We start from the raw sequence: 23,736 nt of genomic DNA, 5'->3' as shown, positions 1-23,736 counted from the left end.
TCTGATGGGCTCAGACAACTCTCTGCAGGTGAGAGAAGCAGACCTCCCTTTACCTCTGGAGGGTGGAGGAGCCTTCCCTGGTAACTGCAGTTTCAGTTAACTGTGGCGAGCTCCAGAATGGAAACCCCTGTGGATACTGGAGCACGCCTGTGTTCACTTCAAAATAAGTCTTATTGCAGTGATGCCCAAACTTTTTAGTACCAGGACCCACTTTTTTAAATGACGCTAGGACCCACCTAGCTTTATGAGAATTAAAAAAAACAAAACCCCGGTTTAACTTTACCAGCTGCTCAAGGCTCTGTTTTTATCCTTTTTTCAGGGGGGGAGGAGCTGCCTTCTGGAGAGTTTGTTGAGTTCAATTTTAATTGAATCAGAGAACCATTTTGGTGGCCAATGTTTCTTCTTCTGGCCTTCAATAAGAGCCAAGGCATGTTTGCCTACTCATGAGTATATATGCATGTATGGTTCAGTTTTGCTTTCCATAGGGCTCAATACATTTCCCTTGTCAGTTTGGAGGTGGGACTTCTTTCTCAAGAGTTTGTTGGGGCCTGTGTTCATCAGATCAGGACAATTCCAGTGGTGCTGTGTTCAACTCTGCCTGCTCTTCAAAGTGGACAGAGACATGGTTGTCTACTCATGAGCAAATGCACATGTGCTGCTCCATTTTTGTTTCCATATGGCTCAATACATTTTCCTTATCAGCTATCAGCTTGTCCATTTCACAACCCATCAAAAATCGGGTCACAACCCACAGTTTGAGAACCTCTCCTATTGCATTCAGTGGGACTTACTCTAGCCCAGGGGTCTCCAAACCCCAGCCCGGAGGCCAGATGTGGCCCGCAGCAAGCCTCCAAAATTAAACACATTTAACTCTAACAAATAAAACAGGAAGCTATGTTCTAAAAAGCCAATACTGGCCTTGTTAATGGACAGAATCTTCAAGCTGCAGTTATAAGTGTAGCATTTTCTGTCAAAGGTCTGTCATTAAAACATGGACATCTAAAGCACCATAGAATTAATTTTGCACAAGGATAAGTTTGTGAATGTTCATTCATTTGCATTAATGCTGTGAGCACCCTTGCTTTTTTGCAAGTTCTTTGAGAAGCAAAATGCGTCTTTACAAAATATTGTAATTTTATAAAGTCAAACCTTTCTTCCAGCGCGATGTGGATTTAATTAAAGTGAAAATGTCAGTCATGTACATATCACAAGCATTTTTTCCAGGCGCAGATGTCTGTCTGGTGCCAATATGCTGTTTACTTACTTATCTGTCTCAAGCACATGGCCACATGCAGATGCCCTTCTGGCAGAGACACCGAACAGCCTGAGACTCCTATTAGGCTGCTAATGAATAATATGCATTTTAAAAGGGGAAATCAAAAAAGGTGGATCTTCTGGTAACAGCCTGTTTGAGAACTACCTCTGAATTGCAAAATGGGAGAGAGAGGATTTGTTGAGATGCTGCCATCTGTGCAGGCCTGAATGGAAGCCCAAAATGCAACTGGATTTTTCACAGGTTTTGGAATGGGTGTTTTTGGCACTGTGATTATTCTAAATCCTGGTGCTGATGCCATACAGGAGTGTGACTGTTGCTGAGGAATGCTGAAAGGCCAGAGCAGATGTTTGGCCTATTTAAACAACATGAATTCTACATATTCAAAATGTGGAGTAGAATATTGATTCTGCCATTGATTCTGCACAGAGATTATGCTCTTTGTTCTTCCTGTCATCCTGGTTCCCAGCAAGCTATGATCCAAACTGCTGGAGCCTTTTAAAATCCTGCATTAGACCTAGACCTGTGCACCCTTGTTTGCAACAGGGAGAGGCCTAAGAAGTGGTCTTAGGGCTTTGGCAGAGTTTGGCTGAGACCCTGCTCAGGTGAAGTTCTCTGGGAGTACCTGTATGGCTGAAAGCTTCCACTTTCTTCCTTTGCAGAAACTCCCCAGATGATGATGATGATTTACAGTATTTATATACCGCTTTTCAACAAAAAGTTCACAAAGCAGTTTGCAGAGAAAAATCAAATAACTAATGGCTCACTGTCCCAATAGGGCTCACAATCTAAAAAGATGCAAAAGAACACCAGCAGGCAGCCACTATAAAAGACATTGCTGGGGTGAGGAGGGCCAGTTACTCTCCCCCTGCTAAATAAAAGAGGAGCGCCCACTTGAAAAAGTGTCTCTTACTCAGTTAGCAGGGGTATTAGTTAGATTGTTAGATTAGTTAGATTAGTTAGATTGCTCAGAAGATAGTGGAATCAGGCCACTGCTGTCAGCAAAAGGGGCTTTAGTATTGTTTTGTATCATCATCATCATCATCGCAAGTCACCTTGGGAATCATTTGAATTGAAAGCCAAGGTAGAAATAAATAAGTAAGTAAGTAAGTAAGTAAGTAAGTAAGTGGTAGTGCCAAACTTTGGAGGATTTTGAAAGTTCTAAATTGCACTCATGTACCCATAAAGGAAGGACAAATTCCCCAGATGCCTTCTGAGCCACAGTTTGAACTCTTAGCTCTGTCACACCAGCCTTCCTCATTCCCCAAGCATCCTTACCCCAGGAGCAGTGGGTATGCAGAGCTACTTATGAACTTTTCTTGAGAGAACTTTTCTTTTCCTTCTCTCCAAACAGAAAAGAAGGTAAGGTGAAGGGACTCTTGGAACTTGTCTTTGTGAAATAGGCAGCCCAACCCAAACTGCCAATGCAGCCAGGCTGCCGTGGCCTATGCTGTATCCAGCACAGGTTAGGAGCAGGCTGGAAGTCACCTTGGAGCAAGGGTATATTTTCCCCTTTATCCCATGTCAAGCCCTAGCCTGCCCTATGGGGCTACACAGATCTGCACCAGCTGTTTAGCTGGCACAAATCCGACTAGCCTGGGTAATGTTGCCTGGCCCAGGAGTGGGAGTTAGGATTTGGCGCACACTGCCGCTTCCTCTCCCAGACTCAATTCTCCCCTCTTCTGCATTCCCTGCCCCAAAATGCCCTCTCCCCACTTCTGGAAGGCCCTCCCACCCCCCTCTCCCACCCCCTGTGCCATTGGGCACAAATTTACCCCGGCTGGCAGGCACAGGGGCTGAATCCGGCTCTACCAAGCCAGTGCAGGCTTCTGTGCCAGCCCAGCTAACTCCTGAGTCAATGCAAACATGCCTTATGGCATATTTGTGACACTGAGGAGCTGGTGCAGGGTGCCCGTACCTGCTCAAGTCACCCTTAGGATTGCATCTTAAGGGGAATACCCTGCACATGCCTGATCTTATCTGATCTCGGAAGCTAAGCAGGGTCAGGCCTGGTTAGTACTTGGATGGGAGACCGCCTGGGAATACTGGGTGCTGTAGGCTTATACCATAGTCTTTTGAGACTGAAGGTTGCCAACCATGGAAGGGGTGCACTAAACTGGTAAATTTGTAGGATCGACATATTCAAAGATAAACCAGCATTTCGTTAAGTATTAAGTTACAAGAGAATAGACCCAGTGATGTATAGATAATGAACGACAAGGAGTAGAAAGAATATAACTTCTATAACCTGAACTATTTAAGATTTTTTTTTTTTTAAGTTCTTGTTCCTCAGTTTCTTGGTACAGGTAGATTACCTTTAATCCAGACATCTAAAATCCAGACTATTCTGAAATCCAGACATTTTTGTCCAAGACTTTAAAAAAAAAACAAAAAAACTTTATGTAGTGTGAACACCAGGAGGTCTTGCGGTCATTCCCACATTCAGTGCAGGTACAGGCTATAAATTCTATTCTCTGCTCTCTACTCTGTGGTGTGTACCTGTACAGACACTGTTGAAAAATGTCATAGAGGCCAGCAAATACCCATATGGGTAACAGTGAAAAGAGCAAGAGGAAGCATTTTTCATTATATTTATGTAAATATTCCAAAATCCAGACAAATCTGAAATCCAGACATCCTTCTATCCCAAGCAGTCCAAAGAAGGGATACTCACCCTATATTGCCCCTATGCATATAACTGGTCTTCTTCTGTGTCTGAAACTATTTGTTTCAAAAACAGGAAACGTTATTCATTTAGTATCCCAGATTATCCATCCATATATTGTCTGAAGTAGCGAAACATTATGCTATAAGCAGAAATTATTTTTTTTTTTATACCACCACTTGTAAACATATTGAAGAAAACTGTGAGATTTCAGGAACAGATGGGGGAAATGGGATAAGCAGATGGAAAAACTTCACTTTCCCAAAGGGAGAAAATAGATTGATATGTAAAAATGAAGCTACTTTGAATAGATATTTTATTTTTATAGATCTATGGAATTCGAAAAACTATAGCAGGACTATAAAAGTCATACTTTTTAAGGATGCTATAGTGAGACTTCTATGACATAGAGGAATTATATTTGCTACCTTCCTCCACAAATCTTTATTAAACAAGCACAGTACATGGAATTAATAGCAGTTCCTTAGTAACAACAGAGCCTTTTTCCTGTGGTCAGAATTGGAATTTCAATGGCCTATGATAGTAGTAACCACTATAGATTATTTTTCTTTCACACTAATATAAATATCCTGGAAGTTGAATTAGGGCCCAATCCTAAGTGGGCCTAGTGTGGGTGCTGAGCTCCAGTGCTGGCACTGGGTGTTATAAATGTGCTGTAAAACATGCTTATGGCACTCTGTGAGGTGTCAGCGCTGGCCCAGTGCTAGTCAGCACTGAGCTCAGTGACAGCCGGACACCTCCTGGAGCATGGTAAGAGCTCCGGATGGTGGTGACGGCACTGGGGGCGGGGGGAGGCATTCTGGGGCAGAGGGAGGGTGGGTTGGGGGAGGAACTGGGGCGGAAGGGGGTGGGACCAGCTCCACCTGAAAAACCCTCCAGTCTGCGCCAGCAAAATATCCAGTGCATAATGGAGGAGACCCTTTGTGGGCTCTGTGCTCTTACTCAGGGGAAAGGGACAAAAGTATCTTTCAGTGGAGGAGGTCTCTGGCAGCCCCGGCTCTGCTGCTGGATGCAGCGGTAGTTATTTTGACGCCATTGCACCTGGCGGAGCTGACAGAGATAGGATTGGGCAGTTAAGTCCTTTTAGGGTTCCAGAACAGGCCTATAAGGTGTGAGGTGAAGAATAAACAGCAAGGGCAATTCCAATTATCAAACTCAGTTTAAAAAAAAATCAAATTCAGGTACAGTTCAATTAATAAACTGAAGTACATTATTTGTGATTACACTTACCTAATCAGGTCCTTAGTGGCAAACTGCCTTTCATTGTACACGATTGTCCAATTCGGCAGCTAGCAATGGTGGCACTTGGTCGTATAAGTGTCCAGGAGCAAAAATGTTGCACCAGTTGATAACAGATATGAAAAAATTCTCCAGTGCTGCGCAGAAAGACCTTTATTCTTGGAGCTGAATTGAAATGTTTTGAGCTTCTTAAGTTGCAAACATATATACATTTTCCTGGGAGTAAATCTCACTGAATTTATGAGGGCTAATTTCACAGTGGACGTGCATAAGATTCTGCTGTGAGTTCTTGCTCTCCCCCAGCTATGGAAATGAAAATACTAAGGGCGCAATCCTACTCTGCACTGGAACAGGCAAGCCAAGAGGCTTGTGTTGTATCCTGCGCAGGATAGGGTCCCAAGGGGCTCAGCCAGAGGCAAGGGGAAACTTTTCCCCTTACCTCTGGGTAAGGCGCCCTTGCCCCTATGGGTCTGTTCGGACTTGCACCACCTCCTGAGGTTGCACAAGTCTGAGGAGAGCGGAGTGGCCTCAAGCCACTCCAAGCTTCCTGGGAACAGGGGTTGGGATCTAGCATAAGTGCTGGATCCCAGCCCCGCCTCCCGCCTGCCCCCTGCCACCCACTGCCTGCTCTCCCCCGCCCAGGAACACCTCCCTCCCAACTCCTCCCCCTCTGCTCCCCGCCCACCCCAGAGGCTTGCGTTGGCCCAGCCGGACTGATGCAAGCCTTGCCGAGGAAGCCGGTGCAGAGGCTTGTGTCAGCCTCAGCAGGCCGGCACACCTGCATGTGCCAGCCTGGCTTCCTCCCAAGGAGGCGCAACCGTGCCTTATGGCATGATTGCGACTCTCCTGGGCCGGCAGAAGGAACTTGCGCCGACCCATGGGCGCCTCTGGATTACGCCCTATGGCAAATATATACATCATATATAATGTAAAAAGTACGTTTTTCAATGTATTTATTCCATTATAGTGTACATGTATATTTTTATTTTAACACCTTTGAAAAGGCACTAAAGAAGAAAATTAATGGCCCTGTCCTATTGCTCGCCAGCACACAACACTGCTGATTGAGCATGTGCTCTGTGCTATAGTGATGGTGGGGCAACCAGACAGCCCAAGGCTTCTTGATCTCCAATGGGTCTCCAATGGGTCTCAGACCTACACCAGCTATTTAGTACTTGGTGTAAGTCTGGAGGAGAATCAGGCGGCACGTCAGGCCAGGCAAAGGGAGATATGATCTTGGTACGTACTACTGTCACTGAGATCCTCCCCCTCCCACCCCTGACCTGGCCTGCTCCATGCCCTGAACAGCCAATGATCCACTCCTATTCTACCTCCTCCACTGACCTACTGGTGGCAGCACAGGACAGAAGAGGACAGTTATTAGCCTTTGGCTGTTTGCCCTGGTGGCCATGGCCCACATAATAATGGACCAACATTTACTCTGTTATTCTGGAATTTATGCTGAAGGTTTGTGAGATCTGTCAGCGTTAATCCTGGATAGGACTGAGCTGTTAAACATGTTGGGTCAGTTTCTGTGGGTATTGCCATCTTGTGTGTGCTGATGTAGGTGTGCCTCTGACAAAATGAGCCAACAACTGGTATTTTTGTTATTTACTGAATGTATGTGTTGTCTACAAATAGTAAAGAGAAGGGAACTGGAGGGAAGAAAACACAGTTCTAATAAGACAGAGCTTTGGAATTCAAAAGCTATACATATACCAATGTTCCTATTGGCTGTTTAGGAATTTAAAGAACTATTTTAGAATTGGTGATGTCTGATGAGGATTATGATTGATTCTTAGAAACTGAGTCTTCTCAAATTGATGGGAATGAGCAGAGTGTGAAAGGGTGACAATCGGGGCCTATGGGAGGGGGGTAAAGAGGGTAAGTTGTACCAGGGCCCAGGGTCAAAAGGGGGGCCCAGGAGCCAATGGAGGGAGCCTAGAAATTTCCTGGGGTCTGACATTTTCCTATCAGACTTGTTGCCCATACGGGATGCTGGAGACACTACCATGACTGGGGATGCTGGGAACACTACTAATGCCACATGGGTGGGTAGACCAGGGCTCCAAAGACTTTTCCAGCTGTGTCTACCCTCCCCTCACCCTGCTTTGCCCCTCCCTCCCATTCTCCTTGCCTGTCACCACCCTCCCCCGCTCTGTTTCATCTCTCCCCCTTTGCAAAAGGGCCCAAAAGAAACTTTGTTCCCCCTGATAAAATTCCTTTCACAGAGGCCCTGGTGACAATTATGAATTGTTAATAAAGTGATGGTATGTGAGCTGGGGCAATCATTGCATATACATAGCAATTGTGTTTATGTTAGCGTCCACCAGTAGGGGAGTTTATTGTTCCTTTAAAAACTTGTGAATTGCTCTTTCCTACTGTTATTGGACCTCTCATTTGGCTTATTTTCCAGTCTTGTTGCTTCTGCTTGTATAACAATGGCTGCAGTTCTTCTTTTGTCGGAAGTAAACATCTCAGCAAAAGCCTTAGCACGCAGTTTTCTCTGTGTGGGAGTGAATAATTCCCTCAACTCTGCTTACAGGAATGACAGCTTTGATGGTTAAGCCATTTCTGCCCAACATTGCATATACGCAACAGGGATCAAATGTGCACAACTGTGGGTGGGCAGAAATGGGTTAAAATGCCTCCTTTCCCCCTCTGCCATCACTTCAGGACGTACATGTGCCCCTAGCTACACATGGCATTTCCTCTCTCAACTTTCCCTACTGTTTTGTTTCCTTTCAGGGATAAAAATCATGTCAAGACTTTTAGTGTACAAAATCTAGGCTAGGGAGTCTTCCAAGATTTTACATACAAGCAGAAAGATTTATTTAAAGCAGTGGCATGGAACATGCAGGAATTTGTGGGGCATTATTTTTCTTAGTTTCATCTTATTTGAAAATGTAGATTGACAAGAAGTGGAAACTTTTGAGGTATCAAAAAGAACCAATCAATCAATTTGAATCAATAAGAACGCCAATTGGTTAAAAACAGTAATGAGACCAGTACATTAATGACACTGTGTTTAAAAGTTACAACTCCTTTAAATAATTTAGCAGAGGTTCCAGGGACATGTCTTGACCAGGATGGAAAGGTCGAAAGGCGTTGTCAATTTTCAGTGGACTAAGGCACAGATCATAGATTTGATTGTAGTTGTGGATCAAGCGCTTGGCTTTTTCCTTTTCCAACTTGCCTGTATTTAATTTCAAAAGGGAGAGAGAAGATGTACATGCTGATGTGTTGAAGGTTAATTTTATATCCTTTTGCCCAGTGTACAATGTCAAGACTTCAACTGTGAGCAAATGTAACTTTGGGTTGATTTACACACAGTGCCAAACCATGTTTCTGAGCTACAGGAACGACACAGAACTGAGGAGTGCAATGGTGGCAAAAAGGGAGAGGGATAAGATCCTCCACTCAGAAACTCCTATATTCCTCCCTCTCCATCTTGTATCCCTCCCAACATCCGCCCTACTGCTTCATTACTGAATGCTGATGGATCTTCACTGCCAGTAAGCACATGAGGCCACCAGTGATTATGCTGGCAGCTTCACTGGGCTCATAGGTGTCACCGACTATGCTGCACATAGTGCACCAGGATTCAGGCACTTCCACTTGGATTTTGCCACCTCCACTGGCGGATTGAGTATTCCACTAGCGAAACCTTTTTAATAAGATTGGGCTGCCCATTTGTTTTTGTTTTCAAATGTTTACACCACCCATCATCCAATGAACAAAGGGTGGTGTACATGGTTCCTTCCCTCCTTTTTGTCCTTACAACAAACCTATGAAACATGTAAGGTTGGGAGATAACGTCACCCAGACAGCTTCATGGCTGAGGGGGGATTTGAACCTGGATTTTACAGGTCTAAGTCCAACACCACAACCACTATACCATTCTGACTCTCCAGAGCATAGCATGGTGTAGAGTCCCATCCCTAACACACAAAACTGCAGCATAAATATCTTCATAAGAACCTATCAGGGAGGCAGCAGCATAAAATCCTCTATTAAAATCCCAGAACAAAATTAAAAAAAAAAAATTAAAGGCACATAGCAACAAGCAAAACTTCCAAACCTAACTATAATATTAAAAAATCTGATTAAAAAAAGAAAAGATTTCAACCCTCAATGGAAAGACTCCAGAGAGGGAGCAGCTGTTAAATCACAGGGGATTGTAGTTTGCCATTACTCCAGAACCAGCAAACTATGATTAGGACAGCAAACAAAGATCATATCCTGATTATAGTTCTGGTTTTGCGAGAAAGTGCAAACCATAATTTGCCAGTTTGAATGGAACGATGAACTAGTTAGCTGCAAACCACTGAAGAAGTAACGAAAGGTTATGCACGAGGAGAGGAAATAGCTCATAAGCATTCTCGTAGCATCAAATCCTGCTTACACAGAGTCCATAATGGCATTCCTTTTTCTTGAGGAGAAGAATGATGAAGTTATACTCTGAGATACCAACAATTTACTGTTGCCTAACATTTGTCTCTGTCATTCACAAGTTGACTGAAGATGACCCAAGATGCAAACCGAAAACAAAATCTATCTCCTCAAGAGAAAATAATCACAGTCACAACCACCTCTACCAAATATCCAAGATTAAGCATTCTTGCCTGTGTTCTTGACATCCGACAAATATAGGGCTCTCTCCAATTTTCTGAAGCGGTCTATCCAGGCATCTCGTTCCTCAGCATCACTGGAGTCGGATGTATCAGATTTCACTTGCTCCCACCTCTTGAAAGCAGGAGGTTTGTGCTGTCCTTTATCCTTCCATAGAGAAAACAAATGACACCACATAAGTTTAGCTATTTTCTGTAACATTGGAGATGTGTGTGAATAACAATTGCTTCAGTGTGATGAGTTATTCAGTTATCGAGCCCCAAATCCTAACCAGTTTTCCAGCTCTGACATAGCTGTGCCAATGGGGCATGTGCTGCTTTTTGCAGTTGGGTGGCAGTCCTAGAGGCCTCCTCAAGGTAAAGGAATGTTTGTTCCCTTACCTCAAAGATGCATTGCCCTTACCTTGGTACTGGAAAGTTGGTTAGGATTGTACCCTGAATCAATTATTTTATTTGGATTTTTCAGTCAGAAATGGACACATTACATTCTAGTCCTCTATGACAAAATCATTTGTGAGATTCAGCTGTTTGAGTTCACTGGAACATCCTGGACAGTGCTGAGCAAATTGCTGTCCATGACAGTCACCAATTTGCAAGACAGACTATAATGGTCATTTTACACATATGTAGTAAGGATGGAAATGGATGAAGATAGCCAGCATTTCAGTACTCTGTGTAGATCAAGTACTCGTAGTAAGTAGCACTAATACTTTCAAGGACAAGCATTTTATAAATCATCTGTCTTGTGGATTAATCAGGATGGTTTCAACAATACCTGAGAATCATCTTCATTTTTCTCCTTGGTTCCTACAATAAAAACAATTATAAGGTTTTTTCGTCCCCTCTTTTGAAAGACAATGACTTCCATTCACTTGCTTCAATCCTATCAAATTTTCCAGCACCAATGTAGCCACAATACAGCCCCAAGAAAAGGGAGCAAACCTTCCCTCATCTTAAGGAGGCCTCCATGACTGCACCCCCACTGCAGAATGCAGCACACGCCACATTGTACGGTTGCATCAGCATTGGAAAGTTGGATAGGATTGAGCCCTAAGTTCTTTATAACTCAACTGGATTTGCAGTCTGCTAAAACTTTTGTTTTTCATTATTTATAAACTTTTTATTTTTATTAAAAATCTTTTATTTTTACTTGGGAATATTTGGATCCCATTTTCAATTCTTATGCATATATGTTAACGCTACTGCAACCAAAACCAAGCATTTAGGATGAAACAAGCTATATCTTCAAATGCAGTACAGGTTGAGTCTCGTTATTCGTGAGGGTTCCGTTCTCAGGTCTCAGTTGGATGGCAAAAAACGAACTAAAGCAAATCAATTTAAAAAACAAAGTCCTTTTGCTTTGGTGATTTAAAAACAGCCTTGGTGACCTTTGTAATGCACCCAGAGGCAACCAGTCTCTCTCCAGGAGCTTAGAAAGGTTTCACTAGGAGGCAGCAATCCCTCCCTTCACCAGGAGCACAGTGAGGGGGAAAGAATGGAGAAGGTGATAATCACTGCCATTTAGCCTTCCTTCACGTGTTCAGCGGGAAGGGAGGAGTGAAGCCTGGAGACAGAATGATTGCTAGATTATCAGCTGGCTGCCCTCTTTCGCATTAATGAGGCTATTGTTTAAAGGACTGTTTTCCTTTAATTTAAAGGGTACTTTTCATCACAGTTGAGATAGAAAAATCTGTGGATAATTAGGTTATACCTGTAATCATTTGCATGACTGTCTCTTTACAAAAGTATAAAGCAGTTTTTTAAACTGTGATTTTAAGGGTTTTTTAAACTGCAGTTTTTTTCTCTCTGTGTTTATTTATTTATTTAACTATAATAAACATAAAATAGAAAAACAAATACATACATAAACAAAATTCTAATAAAGCAGCACGAGCGAAGCCAAAACATTCCCATACTTATAATCCACATACATACAGTCCAAACATTAACAAATATTAATCTATACCACTAATACTTCAAAATCAATCTTCAAATCCAAAATACCTCCAATCCCCATCCTCTCTCTGATTCAAAAAATCAATAACTGTACTCCAATTCTTCAAAAAGTTTTCTGTTGAATTCTCCCTAAGCAAAATTGTTAATTTATCCATCTCCGCATAATCCATAAATCTTATCCACCATTCCTCCACCGAAGGTATATTCATAGTCTTCCAATTTTGAGCATAAAGTATTCTGGCAGCACTTATCATATACAAAAATAAAACTTCATTTTTTCTTTCCACATACTCATCTGTCATACCTAATAAAAATACTTCTGGCTTCAATTGTATATTTGTTTTTAAGATCAACTGTATCTGTGCGTGAATTTGTGACCAATATTTTTTAACTTTTGAACACATCCACCACATGTGGTAAAATGTTCCCTCTTGTTTCTTACATTTCCAACAACTATTAGACATAGTTTCATACATTTTGGCTAATTTACTTGGTGTCACATACCAACGATAAATCATCTTATATATATTTTCCTTAATGTTAACATTCAAAGTAAATTTTGTCTGTTTTATCCATAATTTCTCCCATCTGTCCATTGAAAGTTCATAGCCCACATTTTTTGCCCACTGGATCATGCATTCCTTAACCTGTTCATCTTCTGTTTCAAACTTCAAAAGCAATTTATATATTTTAGATATTACCTGCTCATCTGATCTTAATTCTCCAATATTGTCTCTCCCTCTTCAAAACCATATAATTTTTTTATCAATTTTAAATCTTTCTAATAATTGTAAATACATAAACCATTTCCCTTGAGAAATCTTAATCTCCTTCTCAGATTTTTTATTCCTTTGTGGTGACACAACTGCATTCCAATCTCCCATCAAACAATAACTTGAATATGAGTAATTTAAGAGTACATCCAATAATTGCCTAAAAAAACCTCCTCTTTCTTGATTTGGAGCATACAAACCCAAAAGTAAAGTTCTTACTCCCGAAATTATAACTTCCACAGCCAACCACCTGCCTTTTTCATCTGCAAACACAAATTTTGGTTTTAAATAATCTTTAACATACATAACCACTCAATTTTTCTTCTTTGAATTTGTTGAAAAAAATTCTTGTCCTAACTTTCTCTGTATTAAGTAGTTTGTATGACCTTTTTTAATATGCGTCTCTAAAAGGCAAATCACATCTTTTTTAAGTTTCTTCAAATAATAAAATATTTTTTTCCTCTTATTTGGAGCATTAGCTCCATTAATGTTCCAAGATAAAAACTTATACTCCATAGCTAATCTTCTGAACTAATTATTTGAAAGTCTATTTGGGTTTGTTGCATATCCTTTAGATTTTCCTGTTCTCTTCTTTCTCCTCCTCCTTCGAATTCCTTTATAAAATCTTTAGCTTTCTGAACTGTAGCTATTCTATTCATTCTACTCTGAAATCTAAAGATAACTCCTTCCAGTTCATACCATCTAAAGGTAATTTTCTTCTGTTTCAAAACATCTACCAGAAAGCCATATTCTTTCCTTTTCTTTAGAATTCTAAGTGGAACCTCCTTCATCACAATAATCTGTACTCCTTCTACTGTAAGCTTCATCTTTGCATGTTGCTGTAAAACAACAACAACAGTATTTATATACCGCTTTTCAACAAAAAGTTCACAAAGCGGTTTACAGAGAAAATCAAATATCTAATGGCTCCCTGTCCCAAAAGGGCTCACAATCTAAAAAGATGCAAAGGAATACCAGCAGACAGCCACTAGAACAGACAGTGCTGGGGTGAGGTGGGCCAGTTACTCTCCCCCTGCTAAATAAAAGAGGAGCACCCACTTGAAAAAGTGCCTCTTACCCAGTTAGCAGGGTTTAGATAGGGGTAAAACCCTATCTCTTGTCCTTTTTCTTATGAAATGCACTAATATATCTCTTGGAAGCTTTCTCAACCTTGCAATCCTTGTATTTACTCTGTAGACTCTATCTCCAACTCCATCTCATTAGGATCACTTTTCAAGCAAATTGCCAAGATTTCTCTCATCCTGGCTCTTATCTCCTCTCCTTCCTGTTCTGGTATAGCTCTGCATCTTAAAATATTTTCTTTTTTCCCCTGTTCCATCAATGCCAACATATCCTGATTCCTATCATCTCTGACTTCTAAATCCTCAAATTTTGTCTCATGAACTTTCATTGTATCATTTATCCCTTTTATCTTTATCTCTGTTTCTTCCCACATTTTATCCCAACGTGACATGTTTGTTTGCATCTGTAAATTCATCTCCTGCATTTTCTGATGTAGTGTTTCGAATCTCCCATCCATCCCTTCTATTTTTTTCTGCAAACGATTTTCCATCTTCATTAGTAAGTCTTGAATAGCTTCCAGATTCAACTCTTTCCCTGATGATCTTGGTGGGGATTTCTCTTTATGTATCTGTTCCAACGTATTACGTCTCCTGGTGGACATTTTGCCTTTAAAAATCTCAGTCTTTCACAATCCTCAGGTAATGATCTTAAATTTCCACAGGTGTTCCAATCTGTAACACTTCACAAGTAATTATCTTAATTTGCAACCAGATATCTGTATACTCCTTTATGCAAAAAGCTCAACAAGCAGCCTTTTAGTTTAATTCTATTATTAATGTTGGTAACTTAAACAAAGTATTGTAACCATAACAAACTTCTCACTTCCCAGAAGAGATGGTAAACACAACTGATATGCTCAGGCAGAGGAGAAAAAAAACTTTTTCAACACAACAAAAAACGAGACTGTCTTTCTTCTGTCCCACACACAGTAGAGTTTAATAAGAAAAAATAAAAAAACTCCAAAGTAATATACTCCAAAAGGGTTTTATAAAAACTCTTCTCTTCTCGACAGTCTCGATCCCAGCTTGAAAATCCACCTGACTGGGCATTTAATTCTTAGTCCTTTAATACTTCTTATCTTGTTAATGTTGGTCCTTCTTTATCTTTCAAGTCCAAATATTTCTTGCTCTTTCCCAACTCTGTTCTCCTGTACGTGCCCCAGAAAAATAAAGCTGTAGGAAGGGGGGTCAAGCTTACATTTATGTCCGTGGCTGTGCTCGATAGTCTCCTTCGCTCTGAAACTGTTTTACACTCAGAGCCTTCACCCCAGGAAGACAAAACAGGAACGTTCTGGAGTTAATTATGGTTAATCTCACGCCAAGACCCCTTTCAATCCAGGGGTGTTTAAATTAAATCCACAGACGTATCTGCTGATAAGCAGAGCTTCCAGCAGCCATCAGCCCGCCATGCCCCCCTAACCGGAAGTCCTCGATCTTTAATTTATAAAAGATTTTATAAAAAAATTTTTTAAACTGCATTTTTTCCCTTCTCCAGGGATCAGCACATTCCTTCTCATTTGCAGTGGCCATTCATGTTGAGTCAAATCCATGTATAAAAAATTCGTGTATAACAAGGTTGGACCTGTATACTGTAATAACGTTCAAAGTTGGTATAAGCAGCAGCAGAAGAAAACACTGTTATGAAAAAATGTAAAATTGATTTTTTTGTTTTTGTTCTTATTTATTTATTTGTTTATATAGGTATTTATATACCACCTTTCTTTGGTCGTCAGATTTCTCCTCAGACTTTAATCCAAGGCGGTTTACATAGGCAGGCTGTTCTAAACCCCCATAGGGATTTTTATAATTGAATAGTTCCAGTCTTTCATAGAACTCTTTGTTCCAGCTGGATTCCTTCCCGGTCTGGCCTCTCTCTGGCCTTCGCCTCCCACGCTCCACTTGACGGCAACTCCTCTCTGCCACCGAGGGTCAGCTCATCAGTATATCAGCGTGTCGTCAGTTCTCGGCTACTTCCGGTTGTTTCGAACTGGCAGCCTCAGATCTTCAGGCATACAAGGCGGCAGCTCTACCAACTGAGCCAGACCTCCTGCCCTTCTTGTTACAGTTTTAATGGGGTGTGACTGTGGGGGTGTCATGCACTTTAACGTTTGCCACTACATAATTGATAATGTATGATGCAGCCAGAAATTCCTTCATTACATGGGGCAGCATCCCAATTAAAATTTCTGTTGCTGGACAGTGAGCTTCTGAAGGTGGAAGCACTAGCCTGGATGCCACCCATAGTCTTTTGCAAATGCATTTATTTTTTTAACTCCTTGAAGGAAACTGGTTTTCTTCTTAAACAGTAACCCTTGCAAACAATACAGTCATCTACCTTGTACCTGTGCCCTATCTCTTTTTGCTTAATTATACAGCCTTGCCATGCTTGATCTGCATCATCTAAGGCCCGTACTTGCTCATCCACACTGAATGGATGTGCCACTGAGTTATGGATAGCAGGCCAGATTGTAAGGCATAACATTAGATGGTGGAAAATACAAATCAAATACCAGGAATGAATAGCAATTCTTGTTGGAAAGACAGCTGGTTTGCCTCTAGCCAGATGGTTAAATTTCGAGTCCAACTGTTGCATCTTGATCACTCTCTGTAGCAATGATTGCAATTGGCTCACCTTAGAGTTTAGTCCTCTCCTGAAAATTAAGTATCCAAGGGAGCTTTCTAAAGATGATTAGGTTAATGCACTGTCAGGGTCAACACCTCACATCCATCATTCCTTTCAATATCTTTAAAAAAAATCACAGTTGGCTAGTGCTCTGTAAATCATACACCTGGTGTTCTAATTGTTTTAAACTGATGTATTGTAATGCCTTAAGGATCTAACAAAGACCAGAGATATATTATACTGGTTACTTCACCAGTCTTCTGTCACGTTGTGAATGTCTTCACCAGTCTGCTCTACCTTCTGTTTACAAAGATAGAGGTATTAGAGGAGTGTAGCAAAGAGTACTCAGTGGTATCGGATCAGAGCAAGACAGCCTCTCTTTTTGGAACTAATTTTGGACTGATTCAATTGTGCATACTCTTTAGTTTAGTCAATAACAGAGGAAAGTTCTTTCATCCTCAGTCATGACAGCTAAATGGATTCTCTATGGTGGGGACAGACAACAAGGCTACAGGTGGGGCCTCCATGTCCACGGATTCTTCATCTACAGAAATGGCTCAACGGAGGTCCCCTGGATCTGAATGGAGCCAGACCTGGCCCCACCTGAGCCCTCCGGAAGTGACTGGAGCTGTGCTCAAGTCGCTTCTGGAGGGCTTTCTGAAGCCTGCAGAGGCAGTGCATGTCCGCAAACTGCCTCTGTGGGCTTCAAAATGGCCATTTCAGCCAAAAGAATGCAACTTCTGGTTTCCTGAGGGAAACAGGAAGTGATGTTTTTATGCCATTCAAGGCATTCTGAGGCCCGGGGAAGCCCTCCAGGGACAGCTCCAGTCCCCTTCAGAGAGCTTAAAGGGACCATTCACTGATTTGATTACCTGCAAATTTCAGCATCCCTGGGGATCCAAGAATGGATCTCCTGCAGATACTGAGGCCCACCATGCCCTGATTATAAATGCCATTCAATTTGGTGAAAGTTATTGGATAGATAGATATATCATTGGTATGATACAGGTTTAATGTACAAAAATAAGAAAGATTGCCATTCCCTTATGATAATTTGGATTTGTGCCTTTTTAGAAAAGATTTCATCACAGGATGACTCATCGCTGGAAAGTCCTGTCATTGATTTAAGTGTTATTAACATGAATGGGTCATTGTGTGACTCATCTGAATTCACCTATTGTCAAACATTTGGGTGTGATGTTCCAGGTAGCTCAGTGCATTCAAGGCACATTTAAAGTGGTTTGTGGTCAAAAGAGATTGCAGGACTGCACCTCAGAGAGAGCTGCCCATAAAATTACCATGAATGGCCATTATGCATCAGAGAGTGGCATCCTGGGAGAAGTTCCTAAGGCTATTTGTCCGGCCATTGCAAGATATAATTCTTGCATCAAGCAGGAAATTGCCAGGAATGATATAACTAACAGCCTAACAGCCTAATCCTGAGCTGCCCAGCTTGCGAGGCCTCAGTGGCATAAACAATGGCTGCCACCACATCCAGTGCACTCCAGGCAGCTGCCGCTGGAGAAATGACCTTTTGTCCTCCCAGATAAAGCGAGTAGCCCTGCAATAGGGCTACTTGATTCTATGTTGACCCATAGGTTGGCATAGAATTCAGAGACTCCATGTCCACAGAGGCTCTGGATCCACTGCAGCAATGCTCCACCAGTTCCGCCTCCCTTCCTTCCCCCAGATTGCCTCCTCCCCTCTCTCTCCCCGCCCTCCCCCTCCCTGCCTCCCCCCACACCCCCACCTACCTCTCTGCTGCTCAGTGGTCCACGCGACTGCTGAGCAGCGGAGGTCCAGTGCTCCACCATCACTAGCCAAGCACCGGCCAGCGCACTCCATAGGAGCCAGCGGGCATCCATAGGATTGGGCCCTAATGCGGGTTCTAGACTGTGAAATCAAATTTGGAAGCATGTTCCTGAGATTTTAAGGAAAAGTAAAACTGGTAAGGTTTCTACTTTCTTCTCCTTACTCTTCTAAAATTCAAAAACACTCTGCTCTAAGTAGGTTCTTTAGCAGAGTTGTTACAAACTCCTGTTTTGCCAATGGATAGACCATTAATTAATACTGGGACATGTGCTCAGATATATTGAGAAGGGTATTGGACGTAAAATATTCATTCTCGCCTGCTGCAACTCTATGGGCCCAATCCTGTCCAATTTTCCAGTGCCGGTGCAGCTGTGCCAATGCGCTGTGCGCTGCATCCTGTGGTGGGGAGGCAGTCACAGAGGCCTCCTCAAGGTATGGAACATTTGTTCTGTTATCTCAGGGCTGCATTGCAGCTATACCAGTGCTGGAAAGTTGGATGGGATTGGGCTCTATGTCACTTTCATTTGCTTCCTATGCATCTTGTCATGACTATGCCCTGATATATGTGTGGACAATTGGAATATTTTATTATGGCACAAAATGATGGTATATTTCTGACTAAAATGTATGTGGTATATTCCCTCAATATTTTCCCAAGGCCTCTTCTCACTGGACAGAAGACATCCTGCCCTTCCTGATGGATGTTTACGAGAACATATGCAAGGCTACTGTTGTGTGAAAACACAATCACTGCTCACTTTGGTAAGGTCTCCACTTACTTTGCTATTAGCACTGCCAATAGACTCTTAGGGCACAATCCTAACCAGGTCTACTCAGAAGTAAGTCCTACTTTGTTCAATGGGGCCTACTTTCAATGGGTCCTACTTTGTTCAATGGGGCCCACTTGCTTAGGTCAGTTTGGCACTGGGAGGATCAACGAAAATGGCCAACGCCTGCTAGAGTTTTGCTGTCATCACGGTCTCTGTGTCAGCAACACGTTCTTCAACACAAAGCCCCAACATAGAGTCTCTTGGAGACATCCAAGATCAAAGCACTGGCACCAGCTCGACCTGATCCTCACCAGACGCTCCAGCCTTCCCAGCATCAAGATCACACGCAGTTATCATGGTGCTGCCTGCGACACTGACCACTCCCTGGTGTGCAGCAGAGTGAAACTGGAAACAAAGCGACTGTATCACACGAAAAAGGAAGGAAGACCTCGCATTGATACCAGCAAGACCCGGGATCAGAGAAAAGTGGAGGAATTTGCACAAGCGCTTGAGGAATCTCTTCCAGGCCCGGCCGACGCAAACGCATCCAACAGATGGGAACATTTCAAGAATACCGTTTACAACACCGCCTTGTCCATATTCGGCAAGAAGACCAACAAGGCGGCAGACTGGTTTGAAGCCCACTCTGAGGAGTTGACACCAGTCATTGAGGAAAAGAGGAGAGCTCAAGCAACATACAAGGCCTGTCCCAGTGAGCGCAACCTGCAGGTCCTCCGAACTGCTCGCAGCAAAGTCCAACAGACTGCCAGGAGATGTGCTAACGACTACTGGCTCCAGCTCTGTTCCGAGATACAGATAGCAGCTGACACGGGCAACATCAAGGGGATGTATGATGGTATCAAGCAGGCCCTAGGTCCAACACAGAGGAAAATTGCCCCTCTGAAGTCTGCCACAGGCGAGGTCATCCAGGATCGGGCGCAGCAGATGGAACGCTGGGTGCAGCACTACTCTGAGCTATATTCCAGAGAAAATGTAGTCACCGAAGAAGCACTGAACAACATTGAGTGCCTGCCTGTGCTGGAAGAGCTTGACAGTGAACCAACCCTAGAAGAACTTCACGTGGCCCTGGACTCCCTTGCCTTTGGCAAGGCACCTGGAAAAGACAGCATCCCTGCTGAAGTCCTAAAATGCTGCAAAGAGATCATCGTCACTGAGCTGCATGAAATCCTCTGTCTCTGCTGGAGAGAAGGTGGAGTACCTCAAGACATGAGGGATGCAAACATCATCACGCTGTACAAAAACAAAGGCGACAGGGGTGACTGCAACAACTACCGCGGCATCTCTCTCCTTAGCGTTGTAGGAAAGCTGTTTGCCCGAGTTGTACTAAAGAGGCTCCAGGTACTTGCAGAGAGCGTCTATCCAGAATCGCAGTGTGGATTCCGAGCCAACAGGTCCACCACTGATATGGTATTCTCCCTTAGACAACTGCAGGAGAAATGCAGGGAACAACGACAGCCACTCTTTATAGCCTTCATAGATCTCACAAAGGCTTTCGACCTGGTCAGCAGAGACGGCCTCTTCAAGATTCTCCCCAAGATTGGATGTCCACCCAGGCTCCTCAGCATCATCAGATCTTTCCACAAGGACATGAAGGGCACTGTTGTCTTCGATGGCTCCACATCAGACCCTTTTGACATCCGAAGCGGAGTGAAGCAGGGCTGTGTTCTTGCACCAACCTTGTTTGGGATTTTCTTCGCTGTCCTGCTGAAGCAGGCCTTTGGAACTGCAACAGAAGGCATCTATCTCCGGACCAGATCAGACGGAAAGCTCTTCAACCTCTCCAGACTGAGAGCAAAATCCAAAGTCCAGCTGAAATGTCTGCGTGACTTCCTCTTTGCCGACGATGCAGCTGTCACTACCCACTCTGCCAAAGATTTCCAGCAGCTCATGGATCGTTTTAGCAAGGCCTGCCAAGATTTTGGACTGACAATCAGCCTGAAGAAAACACAGGTCATGGTTCAGGATGTGGACTCACCTCCCTGTATTACAATCTCTGAGCATGAACTGGAGGTTGTCCATGACTTTGTGTACCTTGGCTCAACGATCTCCGACACTCTTTCTCTCGATACCGAGCTAAACAAGCGCATCGGTAAAGCAGCTACCACGTTTTCCAAACTCACAAAGAGAGTCTGGTCCAACAAGAAGCTGACGGAACATACCAAGATCCAGGTCTACAGAGCTTGCGTCCTGAGTACACTTCTGTACTGCAGCGAGTCATGGACTCTTTGCTCACAACAGGAGAGGAAACTGAGCGCTTTCCACATGCGCTGCCTCCGACGCATCCTCGGCATCACCTGGCAGGACAAAGTTCCAAACAACACAGTCCTGGAACAAGCTGGAATCCCTAGCATGTATTCACTGCTGAAACAGAGACGCCTGTGTTGGCTTGGTCATGTTGTGAGAATGGATGATGGCCGGATCCCAAAGGATCTCCTCTATGGAGAACTCGTGCAAGGAAAGCGCCCTACAGGTAGACCACAGCTGCGATACAAGGACATCTGCAAGAGGGATCTGAAGGCCTTAGGGATGGACCTCAACAAGTGGGAAACCCTGGCCTCTGAGCGGCCCGCTTGGAGGCAGGCTGTGCAGCATGGCCTTTCCCAGTTTGAAGAGACACTTTGCCAACAGTCTGAGGCTAAGAGGCAAAGAAGGAAGGCCCATAGCCAGGGAGACAGACCAGGGACAGACTGCACTTGCTCCCGGTGTGGAAGGGATTGTCACTCCCGGATTGGCCTTTTCAGCCACACTAGACGCTGTGCCAGAACCACCTTTCAGAGCGCAATACCATAGTCTTTCGAGACTGAAGGTTGCCAATACCAATACTCTCAAGAAAGTGTGGTTAGGATTTTAGCCTTAACAGAACAACCTTACTCTATACAGGGTATTTCAACAAGCACAAAATGGCACTGACTATTGATTATGTAGTTTATATGTGACCAGAACATGGCAAATTCATTGCTTACTTTTGCAAATAGGCAAAGCAGAATCCGTTCTATCCTGAACCTTCTTCAGAAACTCCACAAACATTCTCCATCTGCATAAAGAGACATTGTAACATTATGTGCAATATTTGAAAAAAAAGCTTCCATTCCATTGGGTTAAAGTAATATTTCTCTCAGTCCTAGTTTTCACTGTGGTCTAATCTGTTTGCTGTTTTTTATTTTATTACTTTTTTCACATGCTCCCCAATTGATTCATTTTCTGATCTTTATAAGACCACTGTTCTTCAATATCAATGGAGCTGTGAGAAATGGAGGGCAGACTGCATAATAAAGGAAGCATTTGTACTTTGATTTAAAAATTGCAGTCAACTCCCCCCCCCCCCCCCAGTTTTCCTACAAGGAGAAAGCAGCAAAGAAATCTATGGAGTTCTGTTTCTCAGTTTATCTTCTGGTACCCTTTTCCCTTCCTTTGACAGGTTAAAGAGAGGGCATTACTTTGTGCAATGGAATTAATCTCCCACAACTGCAATCACTCATGATGGTGTATTGATCTTAAGCACATTTAATCACAGAGTGGCTCAGGCTAGATTCCTGCTAATTACTGAGGAGTTGCACTCATAGTGGGAGTTGAGATTAAAATGGATAACGGTTAACTATACTAATCGCTAGATTTATTTTGTTTATATAGAATTTTTTAAAAATCTTTAACGACATAATTCTGAATATGGTTACGCTTTACAGAAATACCTTCACCAAGTGGTTTTTAAAAAAAATGCTTGTTTTCAAGAGGTGGCTTTCACCAAGGCTGCATGCGTTTGCAACTTGTTTGTCTATTAGATGTTTAATACCACAATAGAGGTCATGGGAATTAATACAGTACTACATCGAGATCAATGCACTACAATAAACAGGATTCAAGAAGCCACTAAAAGACTTCACAGGAGGGATATGATATACAGGCAGTGTGCAAGGGCACAGCAAAAATATTAATTGTCAGTAGGGCTCATCGCCCTGTAGTCTCCACTATCACCAGTTGCTGACAGTACTACCTAGGAGTATGGTACACAATACTACACTAGGGGTCCCTAATCTACTCTTCAAGAGTACCAGGGGGCTACAGGAAGGTGGACTGATTGATGACCAATAAGGAGTGGTGCAGAACTCAGCTCAGAACCTCACAGGATTGAATTCTTACATTTCATCTTCCTAAGAAAAGGGCAAACATGTGGTAGAAGGTTTGCGGATATACAGAAAGTCATGAGTGCAATCACAATGTAGAAATGAATGAAACAAATATTTCCCAAGATGGAACCACTCCAAGGTTAAGTGGTGGCCACAGCAACAGCAATTCACTATAAATATCACATATCCTTTCCGATTGTTGCTAGTAATAAGGAGTAAATTTGAAGCCTGGAAGCAGCACCTGAAAGTCTCTATAAGGCTTTTTAAAGTAAGACAACTAAAGGCACAATCCTAACCCCTTATGTCAGTACTTTCCAGCACTGACAAAAGGGCAATGCAGCTCTAAGGTAAGGGAACAAACCTTCCCTTACTTTGAGGAGGCCTCCATGAGTGACACCCAACTGCAGGATGCAGCACACGTCCCATTGGCACCGCTATGCCAGTGCTGGAAAGCACTGACATAAGGGGTTTGGAATGCGCCCTAAGAATCATTAAAAGGTTCCTTTGTCATTCTTGAATGTCATGTTAAGATATACAATAAATAGCAAGATGACTTCCATTATTAGAAGAAATAACTCAGAGGATGTAATGTAAAAGTCCTGGCACTGACATAATTGGACAACTCATCCTTTTTGTGCCAGCACTAGGATTTGACCCACCCTTGCTACAACATTTTCTTTCAGGGGTCAATCCTTAATAAATGTTCCACTGGTAAAAGTGCCACTGCAACCGCCAACTTGATGAGG

The 23,736-nt window shown here is 42.9% G+C and overlaps 1 protein-coding gene across 1 annotated transcript in view; it reads right to left on the bottom strand.

Moving 5' to 3' along the window:
- Nucleotides 1-8,233: 8,233 nt before the first annotated feature.
- The window catches only part of C4H1orf87 (chromosome 4 C1orf87 homolog), a 36,413-nt gene continuing 20,910 nt past the window's right edge, over nt 8,234-23,736 (bottom strand). Inside the window, exons 8-11 of the mRNA XM_066624598.1 lie at nt 21,830-21,900; nt 10,605-10,636; nt 9,824-9,977; nt 8,234-8,394 (exon numbers count right to left, since the gene is read on the bottom strand). Of these exons, the coding sequence (XP_066480695.1) occupies nt 8,234-8,394; nt 9,824-9,977; nt 10,605-10,636; nt 21,830-21,900 (418 nt within the window). The remainder of the gene's footprint in view (nt 8,395-9,823; nt 9,978-10,604; nt 10,637-21,829; nt 21,901-23,736) is intronic.

The sequence above is a fragment of the Tiliqua scincoides genome, chromosome 4, assembly GCF_035046505.1.
Source record: "Tiliqua scincoides isolate rTilSci1 chromosome 4, rTilSci1.hap2, whole genome shotgun sequence".
In the NCBI taxonomy this organism is placed as follows: Eukaryota; Metazoa; Chordata; class Lepidosauria; order Squamata; family Scincidae; genus Tiliqua; species Tiliqua scincoides.
This window is presented reverse-complemented; position numbering and strand designations above follow the sequence as displayed.